General features: G+C 37.7%; 1 protein-coding gene across 1 annotated transcript in view; it reads left to right on the top strand.

Annotated features, from left to right (window-relative positions):
- Positions 1-26651, top strand: part of LOC122807067 (contactin-3-like) — a 2190808-nt gene that overhangs the window by 2058621 nt on the left and 105536 nt on the right. Inside the window, exon 16 of the mRNA XM_044077995.1 lies at positions 1004-1153. Within this exon, the coding sequence (XP_043933930.1) occupies positions 1004-1153 (150 nt within the window). The remainder of the gene's footprint in view (positions 1-1003; positions 1154-26651) is intronic.

The following is a 26651-nucleotide window of genomic DNA, read 5'->3' as shown; positions in this document are numbered from 1 at the left end:
ACAATAAAATTACATACACAGCTCTTAATAATTCCTAAATGTCATTCTAACTAGTGGTATTTTGTCTTTCTCATCTTCAAGAATACAGGATGTATTAAATACTTTTAAAGCCTTTTTCTGCAGCAGCACTCAGAAATGTGTCATATTGTATATTATCGTGCTTCTTCACTGTCTCACTTGCAGCAAAGAAGAAAGTCAGTTTCTGGGTCCAAAGCTTACAGTTTTTTGGCTATGTTGCCTTGCATTGAGAGAATTGCTAGTAATTTTATCTGAATGAGTTTTACTTAATGAATACAATTGTCTATGGCTGAACAGATAAGCTCTTGAAAGCACAGGTATTTCCTCTCCTCGCCCTATGTATTTATTCACATCTGACTCTATGAAATAACTGCATTTGTGTCAGTAAAAATACAGGTACTGCAGATCTGCTTCAACTTCCATGAGATGTTTAATCCCACTGCTTCTAAAAAGGTTTACTCCATGACATACACCCAGAGTACTTTCTGAGTGGAATTTCCATGTCTACTTGTTTTTTTTTTTTTTTGTTTGTTATTTCCTGGGAGTCACCTGAAATATATCTGAGTAGGTGAACTGGTATGTTCTAATTTTCCTGGATGTACGTTTGTGCACATATATGTGTGCCTGTCTGACTATCTGTCTGTGTCTCTGTGTCCTACAGAGGGCACAATTCTAGGTAATACAGGATTTTCCTTGCCTTACACCTTTTACCTTGTTGAGATAGGCTTCAGTACTCCATAATCCTGAACTACATATGGTAGTATAAATGATTATATTAATGAAGTCTCTCCTTGAATTAATTTATTTACTTTTTTTCACAAATTTGAAGCTAGGTAAGAAAGATAATAAGTTAAACTTAAAGGAGGTACACTACAGCTAGAATGCACCAGTATAAAACTGACTCAGATAAATACTTTGGTCACACTATCAAAAAAGACGTATTGTTATTTTACATTGTATAATATCTTCTGTTTTGTTTTAATAGTCCCTGAGGTAATTAATGGAAGGACATTAACTGCTACAGTTGTGGACTTAAACCCCTGGGTGGATTATGAGTTCCGAATAGTAGCTAGCAACAAGATTGGAGTTGGTGAGCCTAGTTCTTCATCGGGAAAAGCAAGAACAGAAGAAGCAGGTTGGTGTTAAACACTGTAAATTATACAAAACACATATGAGCTCTCTAGCTTACTCCTGTGATAATATTATCATTTGCACTCCCTATAAATAGCTCAAAAGCAGCCCACTGTTCCAGTAGTGTCACGCCACTGGTGTACTTGAAATCATAAGTCAGTTTATGACCCTTGAAAGCAAATCAGTTTATACCCTTGCTAACTTCATCTACAGATAGGGTCAGAAGATTTCATGTCAACAACATATGGTCAAAACTAACAATATGACATCATGAATTCAATTAGTAATAAAGTGTGTGAACATGTGATGGATTGCTTGCTTTTCCTGCTATGGACTGGTCATTGCTTGTGGTTTTAAAATGTCTCTTGTTATATTGGTGAGGCAATGAACATTTTTCCATGTAAACCAAAACCAATAATTCATATCAGGAATGAATTATGTGTGAAACAGGTAATGTATGGCAGTCTTTAATATCACTTCATGTTCATACACATTGGATGTTGAAGTAAAGAACAAAATGTGCCAGAGGAAGAAAACATTGTATTGCCCAGAAGGACATGGTTTATATGTATGTTCATCTTCCATGTGTGCATAGCAGGTTTAATTTATTTTCCAAATTCATTTTTTTCTATTTCTGTAAGCTGTAAGCATGATTAAGGATATGGTAAGGAAATGAAAGAAGAGAAAAGAGAGATAATTGACATTTTAAAACATTTTAAATGAAATAAAAAGCAGATGATTTTTTTGAGTAAGTCTATTTTAAAGAAGGTACCAGACATACAGTTTTGTCTGCCCTATTTATTCATTATAATTAAATTTATTATTTTATTTGTTTATTTAAGTAAAGTAGTGTGTGTTTATTTGCATACTTTTCATTTTTTGTGTTTTTTTGCATATTTTTATATTTTTTAAATTTTTTGTATTTTTTTTTCTCAAGACAGAACATTGACAAAAAGCATGATTATTAATAATTTTTTATTTAAACAAAAAAATAAATAAATAAATAAAAATAAATAAATAAATATGTATTATTTATTTAAATGTAAATTTAACTTATAATTTAATTTGTAATTTGCTTCTATTTTTTAAATTTTTTAATGCTTCATATTATACTTTTTTAAATTAATTTAACTTACTACATTTACAATGCCTCTTACAAACTGTATTACATTGACAACAGAATCTACATTTTTGTATCTACTACTGTTCTTCAAGAATTCACTTACTTTTTTATGTGTTTCACACATGGACTGGTTGGATGTCATAACACATAACATACATAGTTGCATTTTTTTATTTTTTTGGATGGAAATGGAAAGGAATGAATGTAGAACTGTTTTTTTTTTTTTTTTTCCCATCTTTTTTTTTTTTTGTTTTGATCTTGTCTGCATGTATGTTGTTCTGACACAATAAAGCCAGCAGATCTGAATTTGTACAAAATAAATTCAGCATACACAGAGTGTCATGGTGGCTATATCAATCAAGTTGCTTACCTTTGGACTCCCTTTTTTTTCTACAAGAATTTCAGATGACTTAGTACTGCCTCTGTTTTATCCTTCCCTGTCAGAAGGGTGCCAGCCAGGCTAGGGTAAAAACCCCACTCTTGTGCATCTGTCTGTCTTTCTAAAAGCCTGATGATTGAGCATTTGTTTTGAGGGTGGTCTGCTCTGCTACATGGTCTCTGCAGCAGTTAGAGGCACCTTGTGTAGATGTTTTACTAAGAGAATGTATTTGAGTTTACTTGCTTACTAATGGCTTAACAAAATGTATGTGCCTTCTTTTTTTGTACATTTTTTTTTTTTCTTTTTATTTTTTTGTTTTCTTTTCAACTTTTTATACACTTACATACATACTTACAAAAACCTTATTACATTACTTTTGAAGAAAAGGTTATTATATTTTGGAAAAGGATAAAATATTTTTGGGAAAAATGGGATAAGGTTGGAAGGTTGATTGGGGGTGTAAACATAGAGAACAACAGGTTGGGCGCTGCTGAGATTTGTGGTTTGGTTGTAAGTTGCTATGTTTGTTTATGTTGGAATCCTCATAATATAATCTGTATCCTAAAAATATATGATAATACTGTTAAAATTTGTATTAAATACTGCCAATTTGCTGTTTTGTTTTTTTTTTAAAGTTATTTTTTTTTACTTTTTTCACTTATTTTAACTTTTTTTAATTTTTTAATCACCCCTAACTACTATTCTGTATACGGTTTTATAACTCCCCAATCTACACTGTCCAATTACAGAGCAAATAAATGCAGACAACTTAGCTGAAATTCTTTAAGTAATTAATGTCAAATACATTAATGTTGACAGTACTAATCTAGTAAATCTAAAACTGATACAGAATATCTAAAATGATTAAATAAATTAATATCTCAAATAAACATTGTAACAATTTAACATGTAATACAACATTAATACAACATTAATACCATCCAACAGAATTGAAACAAAACAATCAGACAATGAAACAATACACACACATATGAAAAATAAGAATCCAAAAATCCTAAAGAAGGATTATTATATTGCCTTGTAGAAAAAAAGATTAAAATGAAATTCTTGTCCCAATCCTTTTTAGAAAAACATTTATAATTCCTGAAAGTGTCCTGGAAACAAATTTAAGCTAGAAAAGCTAAATCACCTTATTAAAAAAAAAAGTTAAAAAAATAATTAGACAAATACTCTTCAAATTAAAATTTAAAAAAACAAACTGAAAAAAACAATTTAAAAAAAACAATTCTGCTTTGATTTTTTTTCTAAATACCAACTTTCACTTTTTTGCTGCTAAATAAGCTGCCCCATTTGAATGCTGACAAGAAAAAAATATTGTTTACAATAAACAAAAAAGCACAAGTACAACAAACAAGCTTATCACACTAACACAAGTGTAACATTACAATACTAAAAACTAACACTAACAATACAAATACATTAACAAAAACATGACAAATACATTTTATAATTGTCTGCTATTCTGATAAAGTCCTTTTTGTTCTGCCTTTTAAAAGATGAAGTAGATTCTAATTTTTTCATCAATTCAGTTTTCTCTTTTTTTTTTTGGTTGTTAGTTTTTTCAGTGATTTTAATTTTCTTTTTTTTTTTTTTTTGTTTTTGGGGTGAGTTTAGTTGCTTTTTCTTTTCTTGCTGGTACTTTATTTTCCTGTTTTTGTTTGTAGTAGGTTTTTTTCCATTTGCAATCAAGTTCTGTAAGGTACTACCAATTTATTTCATTTGGCCTTTGTCCACTTCAACTCACTTGCTTTTGGAAAGATTCTCCTTAAACTTGTTGTCATGCAACAAAACTTGTCATTCATTCTTTTCAGTTTCACTTGCAACAAATTTTGCATTATGTTTCAGAACTTGACAGATTTCTGTCTCTAAACAACTGACACATTGGTCATCTCCTAACCGCACTAAACATTGACATTGGGTTTAAATGACACCACCAGTTCTTTGACAGTCAATACTCTCTTCAGAAACTTTTAAATTTCCAGAACCAACAGGAAACTTCTAAAATGCCAGACTTACAGGTATTGATCAATGAATACTTCTTCAACTTAGCAATATAGTTTATTTTAATAGCTGTTCAGTGAGTGTTCCATCCAGTTTATTATTATAGTCATTAAGTGTAACAGGCTAATAATGTAATGCCTAATCAGCAGCTAATATTATAAGGTGGTGCTTCTAATTGATATAGCAATTAAGTGCTATCAATTAATTTCAATAATTGTATCTGGAATTAATTACTGTAATAGAATAATAATAATACTGAAAAAGCTATAAGTCTGGGCTTTCAGAGAAATAGTTAATAGTCAAATGATAGATAAGTAAAAATAGAGCTGGTAAGAGAAGTGAAGTGATAATCTTTGAGTCTTGTTGTGGATGTATTTATAGTTATGTATGGTTATTATGTAGTTATGTTAATGTTTATGTTATTATCTTTATATAGGTTTATTTAATAGCTTGTTAGAAATTTTTACCGTTTACTAAGGTGTTTGTTTAGTTTTTTACATAAATTGATTTTTTATTAAAAATTAATTGTAAAAATTGTTTAAAAAATAAAAAAATATCTAAAAACAAAAAATAAAAATTGAAAATAAAGAAAAACAAAAAAAAATTAATCTAAACTTAATAACTAAAAAAATATATATAGAAACAGAATATAATATAAAAATATATTATAAAATATAAAAACACACTTATATATAACAGATATATATACACATATATATATATATATATATATATATATATATATATATATATATATATATATACATATATATATATATATATATATATATATATATATATATATATATATATATATATATATATATATAAATAGATATATAGTTAGATAGATATAGATATAACTGTAGATATATATCAGGTTAATTCTGTGAAGTTTCTCCACAGGAAAGCCTGTAGCTCAGAAGAGATATTACCAAATTAGATTTCTATGAAAATATTTCTTTTTTCTATGCAATGAACATCTTGTAATGGTGGAAACTTTTTTAGGAATTCATTTTGTGCCTGCAATCCTAAGGGTGCAGTATGCATTGCACTTTGCATTTGAACACATTTAATATTAGTAAAACAAAATGAACATTTAAGAAACAGAAAATGGGAAATACTTAAAAGATTTATTCAGCATGATGCAGGTTTTAAATTCCAAACTATATTATGTATTTCTAGGTTATCATGCCATCCCAAATCCTGAGCTTTTTCACCAGCTACCTTGCCAAATATACCCTAATTGTCAAAAAGTATTATAATATCTAATTTCCACAACAAATACTCAAACTTGGAGTTCCCAATGACTTCACGTTTGGACCTCCACTGTTTTTTATATACATTTGTAAATAGTATATCAGTGGTTTCTGGCCCGGAAATTATAGTTTATATAACATGCCCACTGTGTGCCTCCAGCTAGTAATATTCAATACTCTTATGTCATGGTACTGTACTACACTTCTCAATCTTTGCTCTCATTTCCATCCAAAATAGATCAAATTCTGTATCTTAAAAAATGTGCTCTTTCATGTTATCTTTTATCTGTTTTTACTGCTGTTTTAGATGCTTTTCTGTAACAACAAAAAAAAAAAGTTCTAAGCTTGTTTCCCACCTTTCCTGTAACTAGTCTAGTCCAGATACAGATTTGCTGTATCCAGGACTGTTTGTAAGCTTCTGAACCCCCCCAAGTCTGTGTTGGAGGGAAGTCTTCTAGCTTAGCAGTGGGAGTGGTAAGCACTAGGTAGCCTATCTACCATAAGAGGAGTGGTTTCTGGCCCGGAAATTATAGTTTATTGGCCGTTTAGGTAGTTTTTCCACTCCCTTCAACTTTCTGATTTAAAAGTCCGCTTTTGCATGGGTCTGCGCTTGTTTAAGCTCCGCACAGCGGCGCTGAGCGATGGTAAATTATTACTGGTGCCAGAAAGTCTGGTCTTCAGTTTTTCCATTAGATGTTGCCAGTTCTTTCTCTCTTGCACTTCAGATAGCCTAATTGCTTTGCACTTCAGCAGGTTTTTGTAGCAATTATTGTAGCACACCTAAGTGCCATCAGCACTAGTCATTCTTCATGGAAATGGCTCCAGCACTTAGTAGTTATGACCACCCCTCCTGGCATAATTAAAGGGCAGTACCCTGTGCTTTCTACTATTAACCTGGTGCACTTGGGCATTTTAAGGCAGTGTAGCAACTGCCTCATGTACACAGACAACCTTCTGCTCTTACCTCCCAACACTCAGACTTGTGAGAGATGCACTTATATCACCCATTTGGAAGCTATGCACTCTCCAACCAAGACCGGACTAGCTAGTCAAGAGGAGAAGGTCAACATCTGCACCACAACACATGGAACACATAGCCCTCCAGAACACCCGCCATCACAGCTTTCACATAAAAACACAAACTCGCACCCACCTTCGCTGAGGCTCTCAATAGAAATTTACCCAAACAGCAGAGACCTCCAAGACAGAAACACACTCAACCACCACAAAACACCACAAAACACAGTACACATAGCTCACCTCCACAGTGTGCCCCTCAACCTAAGCCACTAAGGCTAAACACCTTGCCCAATACATTAATCATAGGTGACACAATAGTGAGCCACACATATGTCCCACTCACTAGGTTGAATAAGGAGAAGGCAACAGTATGCTGTCTATCGAGTGCAAGAATCTGACACATAACACATGCACTCAGGTCACTCCATAACAAGTACAAGTACAAGTATGACTCTGTCATTGTCCATGTGGGTGTGAATGACCTGAGACACACCTCATTGGACTACATGAAAAGAGACATGATGCAGCTCTCAAATTATGTGGCCGAGGCAGGTATGACCCTAGCCCTGAGCAATATCCTACCATCACCCAGAATGATACTCCAGTACAAAGAAAAAAGATTGACTTCAAGAATTGTCTAAGTTTCTGGTGTCATTCAGTATCTGGCTGCTTGGGATGATATGACTGACAGACCTCAATGCTTTGCCAGAGATGGCCTGCATCTGTCACCCCTGGGATTCTGGGTAGTGGCCAGTGCTGTTGCCACCCCTATAGTGCCCTTTTTAGGCAGTGTTCCAAAGACCAAATTATCACCAAAACAGTTATAAATAAATGCAATATCAGGGTCATGCTGCTCAACGCTAGAAGGCTTAATCTCAAGATGCACTCACTCAAAGCACTCCTCAAAATGGAGAACACTGACATTTCTGCTGTAAAGGAGACCTGGTTTAAAGCAGCAGAAAGCACCCCTGTGCTACCAGGCCATAACTCATTCACACCTTTCGGGTCCAAAACATGGACCAAAGCTCCAAATGCAGTGGTGTCTCCATATTCATAAAGGATATGCACAGCTACAGACTAGTGACCCAGCATAACGCATCTGAGATACTTCAGGTACAACTAACATTGGGTAAGACAGCGATCCAGGTCATAGCCTGCTATAGGTCCCCAACCATGTCTCTAGACTCTCACTCCACATTCCTAAGCATCCTGGAATCTATTAAGGTCCAACCAACACTCACATACTAAGAGACTTCAACTACCCCTCCATCAACTGGGAAAACTAATCAAGCACCAATACACTGGTCCAACACTTCCTGGAATTCATCAATTTTAATGCCCTGGACCAACTCATTCTGACCCCTACTAGAGGAAGCAACATTCTTGACCTGGTTATTACTAACATGGGTGACTGTTGCTCTACACCAGTAGTCAATCCCTCCCTGGTCGGATCTGATCATATACTATCACCATGGAAATCCATATTTCAGCCACACACCCCTGCAAAGGTAAACACCTTGAAAAACTTCTGCAAAGCTAACTTTGGGCTTCTAAAAACAGAGGTGGCTAACTTCATAACTGACAAATCATACACAAATGCACTGTACAAAAATGTACATAAATTCATAGAGCTAGCCATCCCCAACAGAACCAAGACACTTTCCTCCAAAAAAGGACACCAATCTGATGGTCCCCTGCCATTAATAAATTCTACAACAGAAGGAAGAAACTGTTGCAGAAAATGGTGAAGTCCCAAGAATGGAAAAACTCCCTTATTAGCCTCAACAAAAATTTGAGATCGCTCATCAAATCCTCTAAAGCCAGCTATGAAGGCAGAATTGCAGCAGACACTAAAAACAATCACAAATCCTTCTATAGTTATATCGAGAACCTCCATGGCAATACCCAGATTTGCTCTGAGTTACTGCACAATGGTACCTCCCATACTGAGCCAACAGATATTGCCAACATACTGGGTGACAGATTCAGTGCCAACTTTACCCCTCTCTCCCCCCCTAAAGGACCAATCACAGTACCAGAAGAATGCCAGGCACACAACATTACTGCAGCACAGGTTAAAGCTGCATTGTCCAAGGCCAAGAATACAACTTCCATGGAACCTGATAATATCCCTGGCTGTGTTCCACATGAACTACAAAGCGAACTGGCACCACCTCTGTTTGCCCTGTTCAGTCACAGCCTCACCTCAGGCTTTGTCCGTACTGAATGGCGCACTGCTACAGTCATCCCTCTCCATAAAGGGGGGGTGACTACAGACCCTGGGAATTATTGTTCCATTAGCCTGATGAGTCTGATATGTAAAGCTATGCAGCACATCATCATGGACTTGATTAACAAAGCTATAGGAAATCTCCAAAGTCTAGACCCCATGCAATTTGGCTTTGTGAAAGGGAGATCATGCCTGCTCAACCTGGTTGACTTATTTGAGTCAGTCACCAGGGCTGTGGATAAAGGTAAGGCAGTGCATACAACCTACCTTGATCTGGCCAAGGCCTTTGATACCATTCCTCAGTCGGGAATTATTGACAAACTCACCAAACTAGGAATCAACCATTATATATCACTAGGTGGGTTGCAAATTGGCTCACAGATCGAACACACAGTGTGAAAGTAGCGGACTCCAAGTCAGACTACCGACCAGTCATGAGTGGAGTCCCACAGGGATCGATCCTGGGTCCTCTCCTGTTTGGCATCTACTTCTCAGAAGTCCAGGCCAACACAAACAAACTCTGGATGATCAGGTTTGCAGATAACTGCAAGCTGGGAGCCATTATAACTTCCTAAAGTGTTGCCAACAACCTACAGAAAGGCCTCACTGAGACCAGTGACTGGTGTTGAAACCATGGCCTTAAGCTTAATGCCAAAAAATGCATCGTCATCCCCTTTGGTAAAAACTCAGTTCCCACTAATTACCACATCGATGGGAGCCCAATGAATGCTGAAGGCGTTATAAGAGGTCTGAGGATTCAGGTTGACAGCAACCTCTCCTTCGACCACCACATTGCCACTGCGGTCAGAAAGTCCTTCTATAGGGCACATCTCATTACCGAGGGTTTTGCTTCCAGGAAGGAAGAGGTCATCATCCCTCTCTACTCTTCCCTCATTAGACCAATCATTGAGTATAATGCCTCATTTAGCATGTACCTCACTAGACACCTGCAACAGCTGGAGAGGTCATAGAAGTACCTCACAAAGAGGATCCTAGGCATTAAACACATGTCCTACATGGACAGACTCAAGGCCCAGCTCTGTTAGAAATGCTACATCTAAAGAAATCCCAATCCCTCCACACCACACACTCCAGAAACCTCAACCTCATTACCACAATCAACAGAACATGCTGGAGGGACAGGTTCCTCACCCAGAGACTGCCCATGTTCTGGAATAGACTTCCCATACATTTCAAGCTTCTTGATGAGTGGATGGGTAATAAAAAGTTCACCCCGGGGATCCGTCCACTGGTTTTGCTAGATAGTGGCACTGGGAACTAACTTCAGGTGGCACGATGCCAGGGCACTTCTATGGGCTAGGCTTGTAAAGGCTCCAGAGCCATTAGCCTAGTATACACCTATGAGCCTATGAAAATATGAACCTATGATACTACAGCTAGTCAAATTACCTTTAAAAAAACATATAGTACTTAGCTTCTAAAGATTAATAGCTCACTTCAAGTCATCACTACACTTACCAACTGTCCCTTTTTGTGCATGACTGTTAATATATAGCTCCTTATGTCCTGTGAAAATACATGAAAAATGGAAAATGCCCTGAGATTTTATGACAAATATATTTCTTAGTTTTCCTCTATTAGTTGTATAAAACAATTATTTTATATATGAAACACCTGGCTGTATGAAATAATGGAAACTATTCAACTTTTGCCGTAAGCTTTTATTTTAGCAAAAGTTGAAGTTCATGTATTTAAACTAGTTGTCAGTATAATATGTTATATTCTTAAAAGACAGGAAAGGTCCTGTCTCTTGAACCTTGTAAACTTCTTTCAAAATGTTACAAAAACTGTGGACAGTGGTCATACTTTGCACACTTCATATCTCTTTTTATTCTGTTGTTTTGGTCCCCTTTGGGACATCATTTAACTGGCCCAGCCGCCAATGCCCCACATCCATGCCAGGTCTGCCAGCTTATCTCCAGCCCCCCCCCATGACTTATTCCAGTATTTCTGGGGCTGGTCATGAATCCTAAGGGCATGCTGGAGGTTCGGCCATCTTTGCATCCATTGGGGGGCTTATTAATATAGCCAACCCACTCCTTTCCTCACCTCCAGTGCTCATCAATTATGTCCAAGGGCAACTTTCCTCTTTGGTTCATGTGTCCCCTAAAGGAGTGTCATCAGCGAACAACCTCTCATGCAGGATGAGCATGCCAATTCCTCCCTCCTACTTCATCAGTTGCCCAAACTGCTATTCGAACAAGGGTAGACTGGGCCACAGTCAGTGCTTTATCCTTCTATGTTAAGGCTTATACATACATACATACATAAATGCTTGCTAATATTTCAGGTATGGGCAATAATGCACTTCTAGCCTGACAATACACCAAAGCAATCATTCTCATAATAATTGCATAAGTTGTCTTTAAAAATATCTGAACTATCATTTGCTTTAATATAATCTGGTGGTCTAGTCTGTGCATCAGCTACTCTCTTAGGGAACCAAGTAGTGCATTTCTCATTCCTATATAATCTTTTTTAATTTCTCCAAGTTTTTTGGGTTTATTATACCATGATAGGAATGGACCCCATTCCTAAGTCAAAGTACAATTAAAGTTCATGAAATTAGTATTGTTTCACTCTTTGACGTTAGCCAAAAGTGCTCTTTGGAGCACCCACAATGTGCCCAGTAATGACTCCTTCTGCAATTCTTACAGTGTTACATGAATTAGTAACATATCTAGATATAATTGTAAATTCTTTTTTATAAGACCAGTTGCACCTACTACTATTGGAACTGTCTGTGTATCTTTCTTCCACATGGGTCTCATTTCTGCCTGCAGATCCGGGTATTTTATGACTTTGTGTCTCTAATTACGCAATTTTATGACTTTGTGTCTCTCATTACACAAGACACTGTAATCACTGGGTGTGGCGATTTCAATGATCAGTGCTACCTTTGTTTCTTTTCATGGACCACTATATCCGCTTTTCTAGCATCTATCTTTTGAACTGTTGGTATTGGGTGACCCTATGTGATATAAACTTTATCATTTTCTATGATTCTTTGTGCCTCACGTTTCCGGTGTTTTTCAGCCACTTTGATACCATAATATTTGCACAATCTCCAGTGTAACAGTCTCATCACATTATTATGCCTTTCAGTATACAGTCCCTGTGTCATTAGTGCATTGGAACCAGCAACAAGGTGTGTGACTGTTTCCAATTCAGTTTTACAAAACCTACATATGTCTGTTTCTCCCACATATTCAATGGACTTTGTAAACAAGCATGTACATAGCCCACTATCTTGGGCTGCCAATATTATAGATTATAGATTATAGATTGTCTGATGATTCTGTACTACACTTTGATAACCCTAGTATTCCCAGAGGTAGTTGTCTCTAATGCCCGTTATTTGAATACCCTTTATATATTTCCACTGGACTTTTTCCAATTAACTTATGCTTGTTTTCTTATAAGTTTCCATATTTTACGTCATACTCTAATTTTGGTCTAATGTAACTTTCAAATAATGATTCCATCATTTTTGATTTTCTGGACTGATTCCATAATTTCTGATTTTCTAGATTTTACATGTCTTTTGATGCATCCTATAGTTTTATAACAACCATTGACCAGCTGGTTGACATGATTAGAAAAACTCAAAGCTAGATCTAACCACATACCGAGGCCCTTAAATGAATGTACAGTTTCAGTCACTGTCTGCTGTATTAAACATTCACCTTCAATTTATGTCTCCCAAAGCTCATATGCTTAGTTTTTGATGTATTTCTCAGCATGTTATTCTTATGTGCAAAATGGTTAATTTAGTCAAGTTATTTTGCAGACATGTCGTATCTGTCACAGATGTAATCAGTTTACCCATGTTCATGTCATCTGCATACAGACTGCAGAACACCTCAGATGATAAAAGTTAGGCCTGAAAGATGCAATCAAAACAGGTATGGGCCTAGGACAGAGCCATGTGGGACACCCTGACTGTAACCTAGAATTTCACCTGTACTGTTTCTGTTATGATACTTCCAGTGTCCTATCTGTAAGAAATGCAGCTATCCATTTTAGCCAAATTACATCAATAACTATTTGCTCTAATTTATTGATAGGTGTTTTATGTTTGTCCCTATCAAAGGATGAAGTTAAGTTTATATAAATTACATCATAGTGCAATTTTTCTTTTATAGCTGTTAGTATATTATCATAAAGTATCATGCATGGTGATAAATGGTTTCAAGTCCCTACCTTTCCAATGCTGATAATAATTTATCCAGAATAACCTTTTCCTTTATCTTTCCATAAGAAAGTAAACTTTTTGGTCTACATCAGTCTGAGTTTGACACTGGTATTATTGAAAGGTTAGACAAACTTATTGCAAAACCCTGTGTAGTCCTCTGGATTGCAAATTGGCTATCCAACACATCCAATATAGTGAAAATTGCTGGTACCATCTCTGACATGCAATTGTAACTAGCATGGTACAACAGGTATAGGATTACCTTGGCATCGTGCCACTGGACCTTAGCTCCTAGTGCCTCTGTTGAGTAGAGCCACTGGAGTGATCCCTGGGGTGAATTTTCTATTTGCCATCCACTCATCAAGATTTATGTTGAAGAGGGCCAGAGACATGTATGGGAAGTCTAGTCCATAGCATGGGCAGTCTCTGGGTTATGAACCTGCCCCTCCAGCTTGTTCTGTTGATTGTGGTAATGAGGTTGAAGTCTCTGAAGCATGTGGTGCAGAGGGATTGGGATTTATTTAGATGTAGCATTTCTAACAGTGCTGGGTCAGACATGGCTTTGTAAGACAAGCAGAGATCGCCTCTAAGTAAGCGATATGAGACAGAGAATAGTTGGAGTTTTTTGAGTCTGTTCATATAGGACAAGTGTTTAAGGCCTAGGATCCTCTTTTTGAGGTACATTTGCAGCCAGTTGTTGCAGGTGTTTAGTGAGGTACATGCCAAATGGGGCATTGTACTCAATAACTGGCCTAATGAGGGAAGAGTAGAGGGAGACAATGACCTCTTTCTTCCTGGATGCAAAACCCTTAGTAATGTGATGTGCCACAAAGAAGGACTTTCTGACCACAGTGGCAATGTGGTGGTCAAAGGAGAGGTTGCTGTCAACCAGTGTTCCCAGGTCTCTTATAATGACTTCTGTGTTCAGTGGACTACCATCAATATGGTAATTCATGGCAAACCGGGTTTTTTCCAAAGGAGATGACAACACATTTTTTGGCATTGAGCTTAAGGCCACGGTTCTGACACCAATTGCTGGTCTCGGTGAGGCCTTTCTTTAGGATGTGAACATCACTTGGAAGTTAATAATAACTCCAAAGTTGCAATCTTCTGCAAACTTTGTCAGCCTGAGTCCCTTCGTGTTAGCCTGGACTTCAGAGAAGTAGATACCAAAGAAGAGAAAACCCAGGACAGCACCCTGTGGGACTCCAATCGTGACTGGTCAGCAGTCTGACTTGGAATTAGCTACTTTCACAATGTGGATTCTATCTGTGGGTGAGTTTGCAACCCACCTAGTGATATAGGGCTTGATGCCTAGCTTAGGGAGTTTTTCTATGATTCCTGAGTGGGGAATGGTATCAAAGGTTTTGACCAGATCAAGGTAGGCTGTATGAACAACCTTGCCTTCATCCACATCTCTGGTGACTGACTCAAAGAAGTCAACCAGGTTGAGCAGGCATGATCTACCCTTCACAAAACCACACTGTGTGGGATCCAGAGTTTGGAGATTCCCTATATCCTTGCTTATTAGGTCCATGATGATGCATTCCATAGCTTTGCATATCAGACTGGTCAGGCTAATGGGGCAATAGTTCCCAGGGTCTGTAGTTGCTCCTCGTTTGTGGAGAGGGATAACTGTAGCAGTGCGCCATTTGGTAGGGACAAAGCCTGAGATAAGGCTGTGATTCAACAGGGCACACAGGTGAGGTGCCAGTTCACTCAGTAGTTCATGTAGAACACAGCCGGGGATTGTCAGGTCCCATAGAAGCTGTATTCTTGGCCTTGGACCATGCTGTTTTAACCTGTGCAGCAGTAATACTGGGTGCCTGGCAATCTACTGGTATTGTGATTGGTCCTTTGGTGGGGGAGAGAGTGGTAAAGTTGGCACTGAATCTTTCAGCCAGTATATTGGCAATATCTGTTGGCTCGGTATCGGAGGGACCATTGTGCAGTAGCTCAGAGCAAATCTGGGTATTGCCGTGGAGATTCTTTACATAACTATAGAAGGCCTTGTGGTTGTCTTTACTATCTGCTGCAATTCTGTTTTCTTAGCTAGCTTTACAGGATTTGATGAGGGACCTCAACATTTTGTTGAGGCTGATAAGGGAGTTTTTCCAGTCTTAGGACTTCACCTTTTTCTGCAAGAGTTTCCTCCTTCTGTTGTAGAGTTTGTTTATGGCAGGGGACCACCAGATTGGTTTCTTTTTTTGGAGGAGAGCGTCTTGGTTCTATTGGTATGATGAGATCCATGCATTTGTGTACGTGTTCATACAGTGCACTGGTGTATGATTCAGCGGTCATGCAACTATTCTCCATTTGCATGGGTGCTGTGAAGTTAGCCACCTCTGTTTTTAGGAACCCAACGTTAGCTTTAGAAAAGTTTTTCATGGTGGTTACCTTTGTGTGGTGGGTGGGAGGGATGTGGATTTCCAAGGTGATTAGTTTCTGGACAGATCTAACCAGGGGGGAGTTGACCATTGGTGTAGAGCAATGGTCACCCATGTTAGTAATGACCAGGTCAAGGATGTTGCTACCTCTAGTGGGGGTAAGAACGAGCTGGTCCAGGACATTGGAATTAATGAATTCCAGGAAATGTTGGGCAAGTGTATTGGTACACGAGTAGTTTTCCCATTTAATGGAGAGGTAGTTGAAGTCGCCCAGCATGAGAGTTTTAGGTTAGACCCTAATATTCTCCACAGTGCATAGGAAAGTGGAGTGTGAGTCTTGGGACATGGTTGGGGATCTAGAGCAGGCTACAACCTGAATTGCTGTTTTACCCAATGTTAGCGTCACCTGGAGTATCTCTGATGCATTATGTTGTGCATCTTTTAGGAATATAGAAACACCACCGCCTTTGGAGCTTTGGTCCAAGTTCTGGGACCGAAAGGTGTGGAATGAGTTATAGCCTGGTAGTGCAGGGGGGCTTTCTGCAGCCTGGAACCAGGTCTCTGTTACAGCACAAATGTCGATGTTAGTCATTAATTTTAACCAAAACCTGGGCTATCTTTAAAAAATCCAAAACTGCTTAACCCTTAAGTCTAGATTTGTGACTGCTAATAATTTTAATAATATTAACAATCCTCTTATTCTTTGAATCCCTGATAACCATCCTCCCCTTTCAATCACATCATGTGCTCAAAACAGCTTGCTATGCAGTAAGATTAGTTTTGGGCATTCTCCTAATTCCTAGGATTGTATATTCCTGAAATCCAACAACTGCCTGGAATTTAAAAATAAAGTAAATTACAAAACTTAGGATATTTACCAATCTGTATTATATCACTCTGAAAATTCTGTTCCCTTGGCTGCCTTATTTATATGCATTGTTATCTGTATTCCCTTCAGTTTCAGGTACATTCTGTATCAAAACACAGCATTCATGCAACCAACACAAAACACCCACTTTTCTCCATTACCAGCATACAGGTCCTGGAGTGACCTTCCTCTTCTTCTCAGAAATACCAGCCAGTTTGCCTCTTTTAATGACAGTCTAGGGTACTGCCTCATGTAAAACAGCACAGTACCTTCCAGTCTTTTTGTTCTAGATGCAAAGCACCCTGCTTAACTAAATGACATTTCACCTGTGCTTGTTATTAATTTATTCAATTTGTATTTTTTTCTGAGAAAACTTCCTTAATGGCTTTTGCTGAAAATAGGGTCTGCCCAACTGTATGTTCCCAATTAAGAAAAACAATAAGTAAATAAATAAGTAAATAAATGCATAAATGAATTGATTAAGGGAGCTTATCTGGGTTGCAAAGCCACACAAGGTGCTTTGCATGCTAAGCAATGCTGTCCTGAGTCATAGATTATTTTGCAGTGTTGCAGTGGAGATCTGGTCTACAGATATGTAGATGTAAATGTAATAATGGGAAGTGGGGTCTTTGTTGATAAGGCCCATTAATTTACTCAAGCCTAAAATGCCTTTTATGCATGTTTCCAGTTTATACCCACACGGCCTTATGGCATCCACAACTTTTTTGGATCAAGTTTCTTTAACTAAGTGACTCACCAATTAATAACAGCCAGTATTAGAAAGGGCAAGGAGTTATTAACAGCATGACATTAAGGTTATAAGTCCAGGATGCCCTGCTGCGGAGAATTTGATCTTTATTTGCCCTGTATTATTCATATTTTCATATTTATGTTAATATTTTCATAACTGAAAGACCTACATTTAATTGGAATGTATGGTGTGAAACATTAATGTGGAAGACAGGACAATTCACTCAAAATGCTGTTTTGTATTACAGTATACGGGAAATATTGCTAGTTGTTTCTTAGTAATTATAAATTAAGCAATATTTCAATATGTACGTAATACTTCAAGAACCAAATGACTTAGACTGTTGAATGACATTAGGTGAAACCTTATATGTTGTTGAAGAAAACTGTCTAATATTTGCACTGTTAAGTTGCACATCTTGTGAGAAGTCCGGTAGTATTTGTATTGGTAATTATACAATTAAACATATGTTTTCATATTTCTGCAAATATCTTGATAAACATGCACTTTCTTGTTATACGAAAGCTTATGTCTGGTTAACAAAAATTCTCTGATAATATATGTCTAGGTTATATTGTTTTTACGATATGAAATTGTGTTTGTGAAAATTTAGAAAAAATATCATTTGTGGTTTATGTGGATTATAATATATTACAGTTTTTATGGAAAAGATTATTTATGAATGCACTGACTACTATCACTATAAAGAATATCTGTTACTGATAACATTACTATTTGTATAGTTTTAATAGCTTTTGTAATTCACAAAATATTTAGATTTGATTATCTTATGTTAAGTTTATTCTTCAGAACATGCTCTGGAATCCAATATGCGTGTAGGGTGCTAAGGGGTGTGACATTCCATACCACAGAGGTGTTAATGAGTTAAAAGACTGGTGCACTGCTCTACAGGGTAAATTGCATGGTACTGTGATTCATGGATTTCCTTCATGGATTTCCATACTAGAAAAATTCCCATACAGATCTGTGCAAAAACTAGTATACATAGCAATTTAGTTGTGTATGTCTTTGCATTTCAGTAGTTGTAAATCTTTGGATGGTAAAGCTGATCTACTTTTCTCTGTACAGATTACAAAGCCAGGTAAGTAGTACAGTGAAGTGTACGCTTTCTGAGAGAGAGAGAGAGAGAGAGAGAGAGTGTGTGTGTGTGTGTGTGTGTGTGTGTGTGTGTGTGTGTGTGTGTGTGTGTGTGTGTGTGTGTGTGTGTGTGTGTGTCTGTGTCTGTGTGTGTGTGTGTGTGTGTGTGTGTGTATGAGGTTCAGTGTGAGTGCATGAATGCTTGGAGTGATTGAATGTATGGAATGTATGTGTGTGTGTCTGAGTGTGCTGGAGGACCACTGTCTGATGTGACCTATGGCTGGTATGGATTGACAGAATATAGATACACAATTGTTTTGATGGTAGACACAAGTAAGAACAAGTATAATGATTTTCATTTCTTACATATCAGAGCAGAGTGTACGGGTGTCTGTGTATACACAGATTATCTTATTGTTGTCTTAATTTTGTCAAACATAGTTCTGAAAATGAACATGTTATTGTTAAAGTAGTGACATAACCACTTCTTACATGTGGTAACTAGACAAGTTTTTTATGTAACTAAATATTGTAAAGCATAATATTGAGGAATATGTAGCTTTATTATTATTACTCTGCAGAATCATGAAAAGTGCAAGCGTTTTATGTACCTGAATAATGTCATTGAAGGAGCATGGTAGGTTTTGTCATGCAACCTCACTAGGCACATAATGCAACTACCGAGGTATAGGTTCAGAATACGTTAGCATCTTTAAAAGCTGTAACACACATCATGCTGCCAGAAGGAAAAACATGTGATGGTGTGAATTTTGCAACAGCTTTTGGCACTGTTTGATTATTAGAGGTGTACTTCAGTTTCTGACACTGTGTGGTACTAATGTGTTTTGCCAAAATTGATGCCAGGATTCACACTTGAGGTGAACTTCTTTGAATTCATTTCTCAGACAGCTATCACATTGATTATGATCGTAGCCTTGATCAAATCCTCTCTCTCCTTAAATATATATAGGTGTTTTCAGTTGCCACTTAAAAATGGGGGCTAAAAATATGTGAAATGTACTTGCAGTACCATTTATTTTTCTTTTTGATTTTTTTCAAGAAACAGTCCTGAATGACAGTCTAAACGTAACAGGAAGAAATAATATTCTTGATACAATCATAACAAATATGAATAAAATTATTCTAACCTTTTGTTTATTGCCTCAAATTTACAATAAGATAACATTCTTATCATGGATAAAACATTGTGCCTTTCTCACGCTTTTTATCATTTTTTAAAATTCTAAATAAAATAGTAAATAGGACACACAGCCAATCCAAATGAAAAAAAAAACAAAAAACAAAAGAAGAAAAATCTATATGGGATATATCCAAATGACCCCTTAAGGATACCAGGTGGGTCTGAATGTTCACGACTTAAAAAGAAATAAGTCGTGAGCATTCAGAACCGCCATATAGCTGAAACACCTGGTGTCCTAAAGGTGTTATTTGCATATATCCCATAAAAGGATGACTAATTGTTTTGCTTTTATCAATGCAAAAAAATAATGCAGAATTAAGAGTGCTTCATGGTATCACACGTTCATTTTATTGCACACTATATGGCAGTGCTAACTAAACATATTCCAATAATTTGATTTGCATGCATATTTACAGATACTACCTAAACAAATTTTATTAACCAAGGCTTGGGTTTTCTTATTTCAGGAATGAATGGATTAGATATGCAATCCAGATTCACAATCTGATCATAAAAAATTTTCTGAAGAACACCTAGTTCTAAGGCTGTTCATAATTAACTGTGATTAATTGCTACTGATACTGAAGGCAATGGGGAAAGATTTACTATGACTACAACTGTCTGATTAGATATGGATATGGGTGCACTTAGGAGAAATCTTACATTTTGAATCTTCTGGTATCCTTTGGAGGTACAAGAGAAAAGCCTGGTTTATGTTTAAAAATTCATGGCAATTGTGTTCATCCTACTAACACTTTTAATACTGTTTCACTTAAACTGACAAATGTAAACCATTAAACATTTATCCACAAGTAATAATGTGGCTAAAACTCTGGTTAAGTCAAGGATATTTTGGGGTCTGCACCACACCACACTCCCTAAAATATAAAAACAATCTCCAAGTTATACAACTATGGGAAAAGAAGGGAATAAAGTTACATTTTAAAACTCATTTTGTTGAGTTATGGACAATATGAATTGTGACCTGATGAGGTAGCAAGTTCCTGCATTCCGAGTACATTTTTAGATGCTGTGCTTAACTGATTGACACCTATGTGATGTGGAATGTTGCACCTTTTGCAGCCTGCACACATTCTTGCATTCCAGAGCAATTTCTGAAAAATCAACTTAAAAAGCATAAGATAATCAAGGCTTTTTATACTTCGGAGTCCTAAATTAACAATGTTAGTGTCATTTTATAAATAAGTCCTTGTCCTTTCTAATTATGCCTATTATAAGCCTATAAGAAACTTAATTAAAAAGTCAGACCCAGGAAAGGTCTGGTCACCATAAGGAACTATGGGTGTTATTTGGAAGCATACAAAAGGCGCTTTAGGCTTCAATGAGTTTCTGTATTCCTGGGTATGTTTTTAGTGCTTAAGTTTCAGTATGTTGCTTATAGTATATTCTCAAGTTCTCTTGGCTTGTGTACTGTTATGTTGCATATTTCTGTTTCCCACATTGGAGCTGAAATCAGTCTACAGTCCTGTTACCCTGTCTTAAATAAATAATATAAATACATTTGTAGCCAACATATGGAAAACAAATTAAGCTTTGGCTATTGTTTATCTGCCAAAGTCAGGAAAGCATATTCTGTGGCCCAGTATTTCTAAACAGCAGGCCTGGTTTCTCTGGGGAGATCGTTGTACTATTTTGCAACTCACTGACTTGACCTATTATTAGATACAGTGCAATATTTTCCATCTTTCAAACAAGCAAGCTGAAGTAATTTGAAAAGGAAAAAAAACAAATCCTTAATGAAAAATCATAGAATTGGAAAACTTAAATTGTTCAGAAAGCCTTCAGAAATGCTTATTGTGTTCTGCTTCCTTTAAGTCACTTAGAGGTCATATCTTCCTAGACTATAAAGCAATGTTTGAGTTGGTTCTGTTTGAAAACCTGTGCTTTTAACATGTTACTAGAAAAGCAAACACAATAGCTTGTCTATTTCTAAACTCACAATATGAAATGTATGGTAAGCCGTCAGGATTATAGTCAGAAATAAACTGAAACCAGAGTCAATGATGCTTCGTTTTTGGCATGTCTCAGTGGGGAAAATAAAAAAAAAATCATAGACACACACACACACACACACACACACACACACACACACACACACACACACACATACACACATACACATGTTGAATATGCCTTTTCGGAATCTAGCTTGGCCCCAGACTCCTTACCTCCTGCTCCCAGAAAACCATATAGGTATTACAGGGTTCCTGACTCTCACAAGTTCCTCTTTGAAAATCCTACTGCGGATCCTGAGATCATTTTACTTGGACCCAAGGGCATTAAGGCTACTACTGTCAAAAATTCTACCCCCTCTGATAGAGATTCCAGGGAGCTGGATAGATGGCGTAATAAGGTATACACTTCTGCAACCTTGGCCATTAGGGCCTTAAACTGCCAGTTTCATATGTTAAAATATCAGCAGCATATTATTGGATTGCTTAAACAGAAAATTATGTTGATTCCTGACTGTGCTGAAAATAAGGATTTACAGGATTTAATGCATTCTGCTGAACAATTTGGAAAGCATACTTTGCAATGTGGTTTTGATTCACTAGAGGCATCTAGCAGGGTTGCTGTAACTGGGTCTGTATGTAGAAGGCATGTTTGGCTTAAGGAGCAATCTTTGCCAGATCATGTTAAAGCTAAATTGCTAGATGCTCCCTTAAAACAGGACCGCCTGTTTGGTAACAAAGCAGAAGAAGTACTCAAAAAGATGGAGGAAAAAGCTAAATCTATAAAAACTGTTAAAGATTTCCTGCAAGTACAGCCTCCAAGATTTAGTAGGCATTGGCCCTCTAAGAACTGGTCCTTTCCTGCCTCTTCCAGGCCTTCTCAGTCCAAACCCAGAACCAGCAGAATACCCAGGCTTCAGTCCCAAGGTATGCACAGGACTAAGCTTCCAAAGCAGGGGATAGTAAGACTCCCCCTATGGTAAACTATCTCAATGACTTAATTTTAAAACTTCCAAGCCCTTCTCAACGTATTGCTCCTTTAGGGGGAAATATTGCTCTGCAGGCAAAAAACTTGGAACTCATTACCCAGGACAAATGGGTTTTAAATATAGTTTCCCAAGGATGCAGATTCCACTTCCACACTTTACCAACCCCAAAACTGTTGGCCAGATCTACCCCCAAATCAGTGGGCAGATGCTCAAAAGCAAGTTCTCTCTTTCTTAAGTATAAGGGCTATTCAAACTGTCCCAGAAGATGAAAGGGGACAAGGTTTCTACTCAAGACTTTTCCTGGTGCCCAGAAAAGACAACTCCTGGTGTCCTATCCTGGATTTCTCTATCCTAAACACTTTTTTGGTGATCCCAAAATTCAAGATGCTAACTCTTCACCAGTTGCTTCCTATGCTAGGCAAGGATGCCTGGTTGGCAACACTGGATTTAAAGGAAGCCTACCTGCACATCCCAATCAGGGAATCTTGCAGAAGATACCTACGCTTCAAAGTAAGCTACATGCACTATCAGTTCTTTGCACTGCCCTTTGGCTTATTTACTGCACCCAGGGTATTCACAAAGTGCCTAGCTCCAGTCATTGCATTTTCCAGGCAAAGAAATATTCAAATATACCCATACCTGGATGATTGTCTAATTCAGGCAGAAAGCCAGGACATACTTTTGAATCATCTGTACAAAACTGTACAAAAGGTGCTAATTTCTCTATGGTACACCATAAACGAAAAGAAATCACATATTGTACCCTGCCAAAAAAATTGTATTCCTGGGAGCAAGCTTGAACACAACTTCCTAGACGGCTTTCCTCACAACAGAGAAACAAGTTCATTTGACAGCTTACTTCGAACTAATGGCCACAAAGACCCTGCTATCTGCAAGACAAATACCGCAAGCCTTGGGGTTTCTGGCCTCCTGCATTTTCCTAATTCCATATGTAAGACTGCATATGAGGAAACTGCAGTGGTATCTAAAAAGCCTATGGTGTCAACATTCTCAGGATCTAGAAGCAATGATTCCTGTCATACCTTGCCTACAGTTAGAGTTCTTTGGTGGGCAGAGGCCTGCCTCCAAAGCAAGGGACTGCCATTCATTCTACCCTCTGCCGCCCAAAGCCTAACAACAGATGCATCAGACTATGCATGGGGGGCTCACTTGGCAGTGAACTGCATTCAGGACAAATGGAATCCAAGTCAAATGCACCTGCATATCAATCAAAAAGAAATGTTAGCTGTACAGAATGCTCTGACAGCCTTCAAGGACCACATTCTTCCAGGACAATTAATGCCAAAGGTGGACACCACCACTGTTATGTGGTACATAAAAAGCATGGGGGAATCCACTTATACCCTCTCTGCAGACTAGCCATGGCTCTGTGGAACACAGTCTTGAGCTACCAAGTGCATCTACAGGCTCAATTCCTGCCAGGAAAGCTAAATACACTGGCATATAAACTAAGCAGAAATCTCATGGACCCACATGAGTGGAAACTGGAACCAAAGACATTCAACATGTTGATAAACAAATGGGGAGCCCAGATATAGACCTGTTTGCCTCCCCCCAGAACTACCAATTGGACAAATTCTGCACAAGGACTCCCCACATACAACCTTGGAAAGTGGATGCTCTGTCCTTCAGCTGGAAAAATCTATCGGTTTATGCCTTTCCTCCTCTGCCTCTCCTCTACAAAGTACTACTAAAGATGAATTAGAAAACCAACTCCAATACAGGAATCCACTTTGAAAAAGGAAAAAATCGTCGACCACAGTGTGAGCGGAGAAGACAATAAGGCACAGACCAGGAACTTGATGCAGATAAATAGTAGAATTGTTTTATTCCAAACAAGCACACCGACTGAGCGCTTTCACCAGGTAAACTGGTTTCATCAGAGTCATACAAAACACACCCAGCAAGATGCTCTTAAATACTCATCAAATTTGCAATTAATCAATCAATCAATTAACAAACATTCATAAAAATGACCTTTACACAAAGTCTGAATTGTAAAACTCTTAAAGTGCTGAACATTTTGACACCATGTAAAAAAGACACAACATAATAAAACCATGCATAAACATTTAGCCTTAACAGCATAGTGTACAAAGAAGTATAGAATTGCATCAACCTACTATGCAAAGGCAACTATAATGTAGTTACACAGCAAGTTCCTGTAAATGCATATGTAAATACTCTATAATATACACTAATACCCTAACACAATTTTAGATACACAAAAGACCTATAATGACAAAGTCAAATAAATAAAGTTAAATAAAATTGGCCCTATATTTCAATAAAGGTTTCAAAGAAATACTTTCATTAATCCCTGGAAATTTTGTGGCATTCAATCTAATCTGCCACTCCATTTCACGCAGGGCTACAAAGTTGTTAACATCACCATGATAACTTGATTTTGTCCTATCGACTATGAAAAATAAAAACTTTTTAAAATCACAACAATCCTTTGAATGCAAAAAGAGGGCATTGTGTTCATCCCCTCTTCTGATGGAGCTACAATGCTCCCTAATCCTTTCCTTCAAACTTCTCGTAGTCATGCCTACATAAAATGCTTCGCATGACATACAAGAAGCTATGTAGACACAATTTCTCGTAACACAATTACACCGTCCAGGGCAAGCAATTGTACGTCCAAAACCAGCCACCGTAAGGTAGGCACCTTCAGCTATGTACCTACACCATTTACAACATACTACTAAAGATCAAACAGGACAAACCAAGGATGATACTGATTGCACCAGACTGGCAATGCCAACACTGGTACCCCCTCTTGTGCAGTGTGTCACTACTGACTCCATGGCACCTGCCCCAGACCCCTACCCTGCTGTCCCAGCAGGAGGGCCAGATTCTGCACCCTCAGCTTCAAACCATGAACCTGGCAGCCTGGCTAATTACCTGAGCTCTCCATTACCATCCCTCAGTAAACAAGTTTTGGATGTCATTCTGGAGGCAAGGGGCCAAGTACTAGACAATCTTATGCTGAAAATGGAAAATATTCTTTTCTTGGAACCAAACTCAGGGGATGGGCACAGCAGCATCCAATTTACCTCAAATTCTTCAATACTTAACTGAGATGCTTCACAAGGGCCTTCCTTTTCCTCCATCACAATTCATGCCTCAGCCATTTCAGCTCATTACAACACAGAACCACCCCTCTTCTCTCATCCACTGCTCAAGCTTTTCCTCAGAGGGGCCAAAAACCTAAGACCACCTAGGAGTGCCCCAACTCCAGCCTGGGACCTTAACTTTGTATTGGTAAAACTCACTCTGTTTCCTTTTCAGCCAGCTGCAAGTGCAGAGTTGAAATTCCTTTCTGGGAAAACAGCATTCCTTTTAGCCATCACTTCAGCAAAAAGGGTGTCAGAATTACAGGCCCTTATGGCAGTGGAGCCTTTCATCATTTTTCATGCAGACAGGGTGTCCCTCAGGACCAATCCCTCCTTCATGCCCAAGGTAGTATCCAGTGTGGCTCTTAATCAGTCCATTCATTTGCCAACCTTCTTTTTGTAATCCACAGAACAAAGGGGAATGTATACTGCACTCCTTAGATGTGCACAGACAACTTATATATTACATGGACAGGACTAAACCTCTCAGGAAATCTGAACAGATGTTGGTGGCATTTGCTGCAGGGGCAGAGGGGAAAGCCATTTCAAAGAAAACCATTTCTAAATGGATAGGCCATTGCATTAGTTTCTGCTATAAGCACCATGGAAAACCTATCGAACAGGGGATAAGACCACATTCTACCAGGGCTGCATCTACCTCTACAGCTTTTCTCAGAAGTGTCCCTACCAGGGACATCCTAGAAGCTGCTACCTGGAGTTCTGTACATACTTTCACCAAGCATTACCATTTGCCAATTTTCTCTAAATCCAGAGCTGGTTTTGCCACTGCAGTCTTGCAGGGCATTATAGTTGGTCCTAATGCTATTTAAATTCCTCCTCCCATCT

The sequence above is a fragment of the Protopterus annectens genome, chromosome 7.part0 (genome assembly GCF_019279795.1).
Source record: "Protopterus annectens isolate FY-2018-M chromosome 7.part0, PAN1.0, whole genome shotgun sequence".
Taxonomy (NCBI): Eukaryota; Metazoa; Chordata; order Ceratodontiformes; family Protopteridae; genus Protopterus; species Protopterus annectens.
This window is presented reverse-complemented; position numbering and strand designations above follow the sequence as displayed.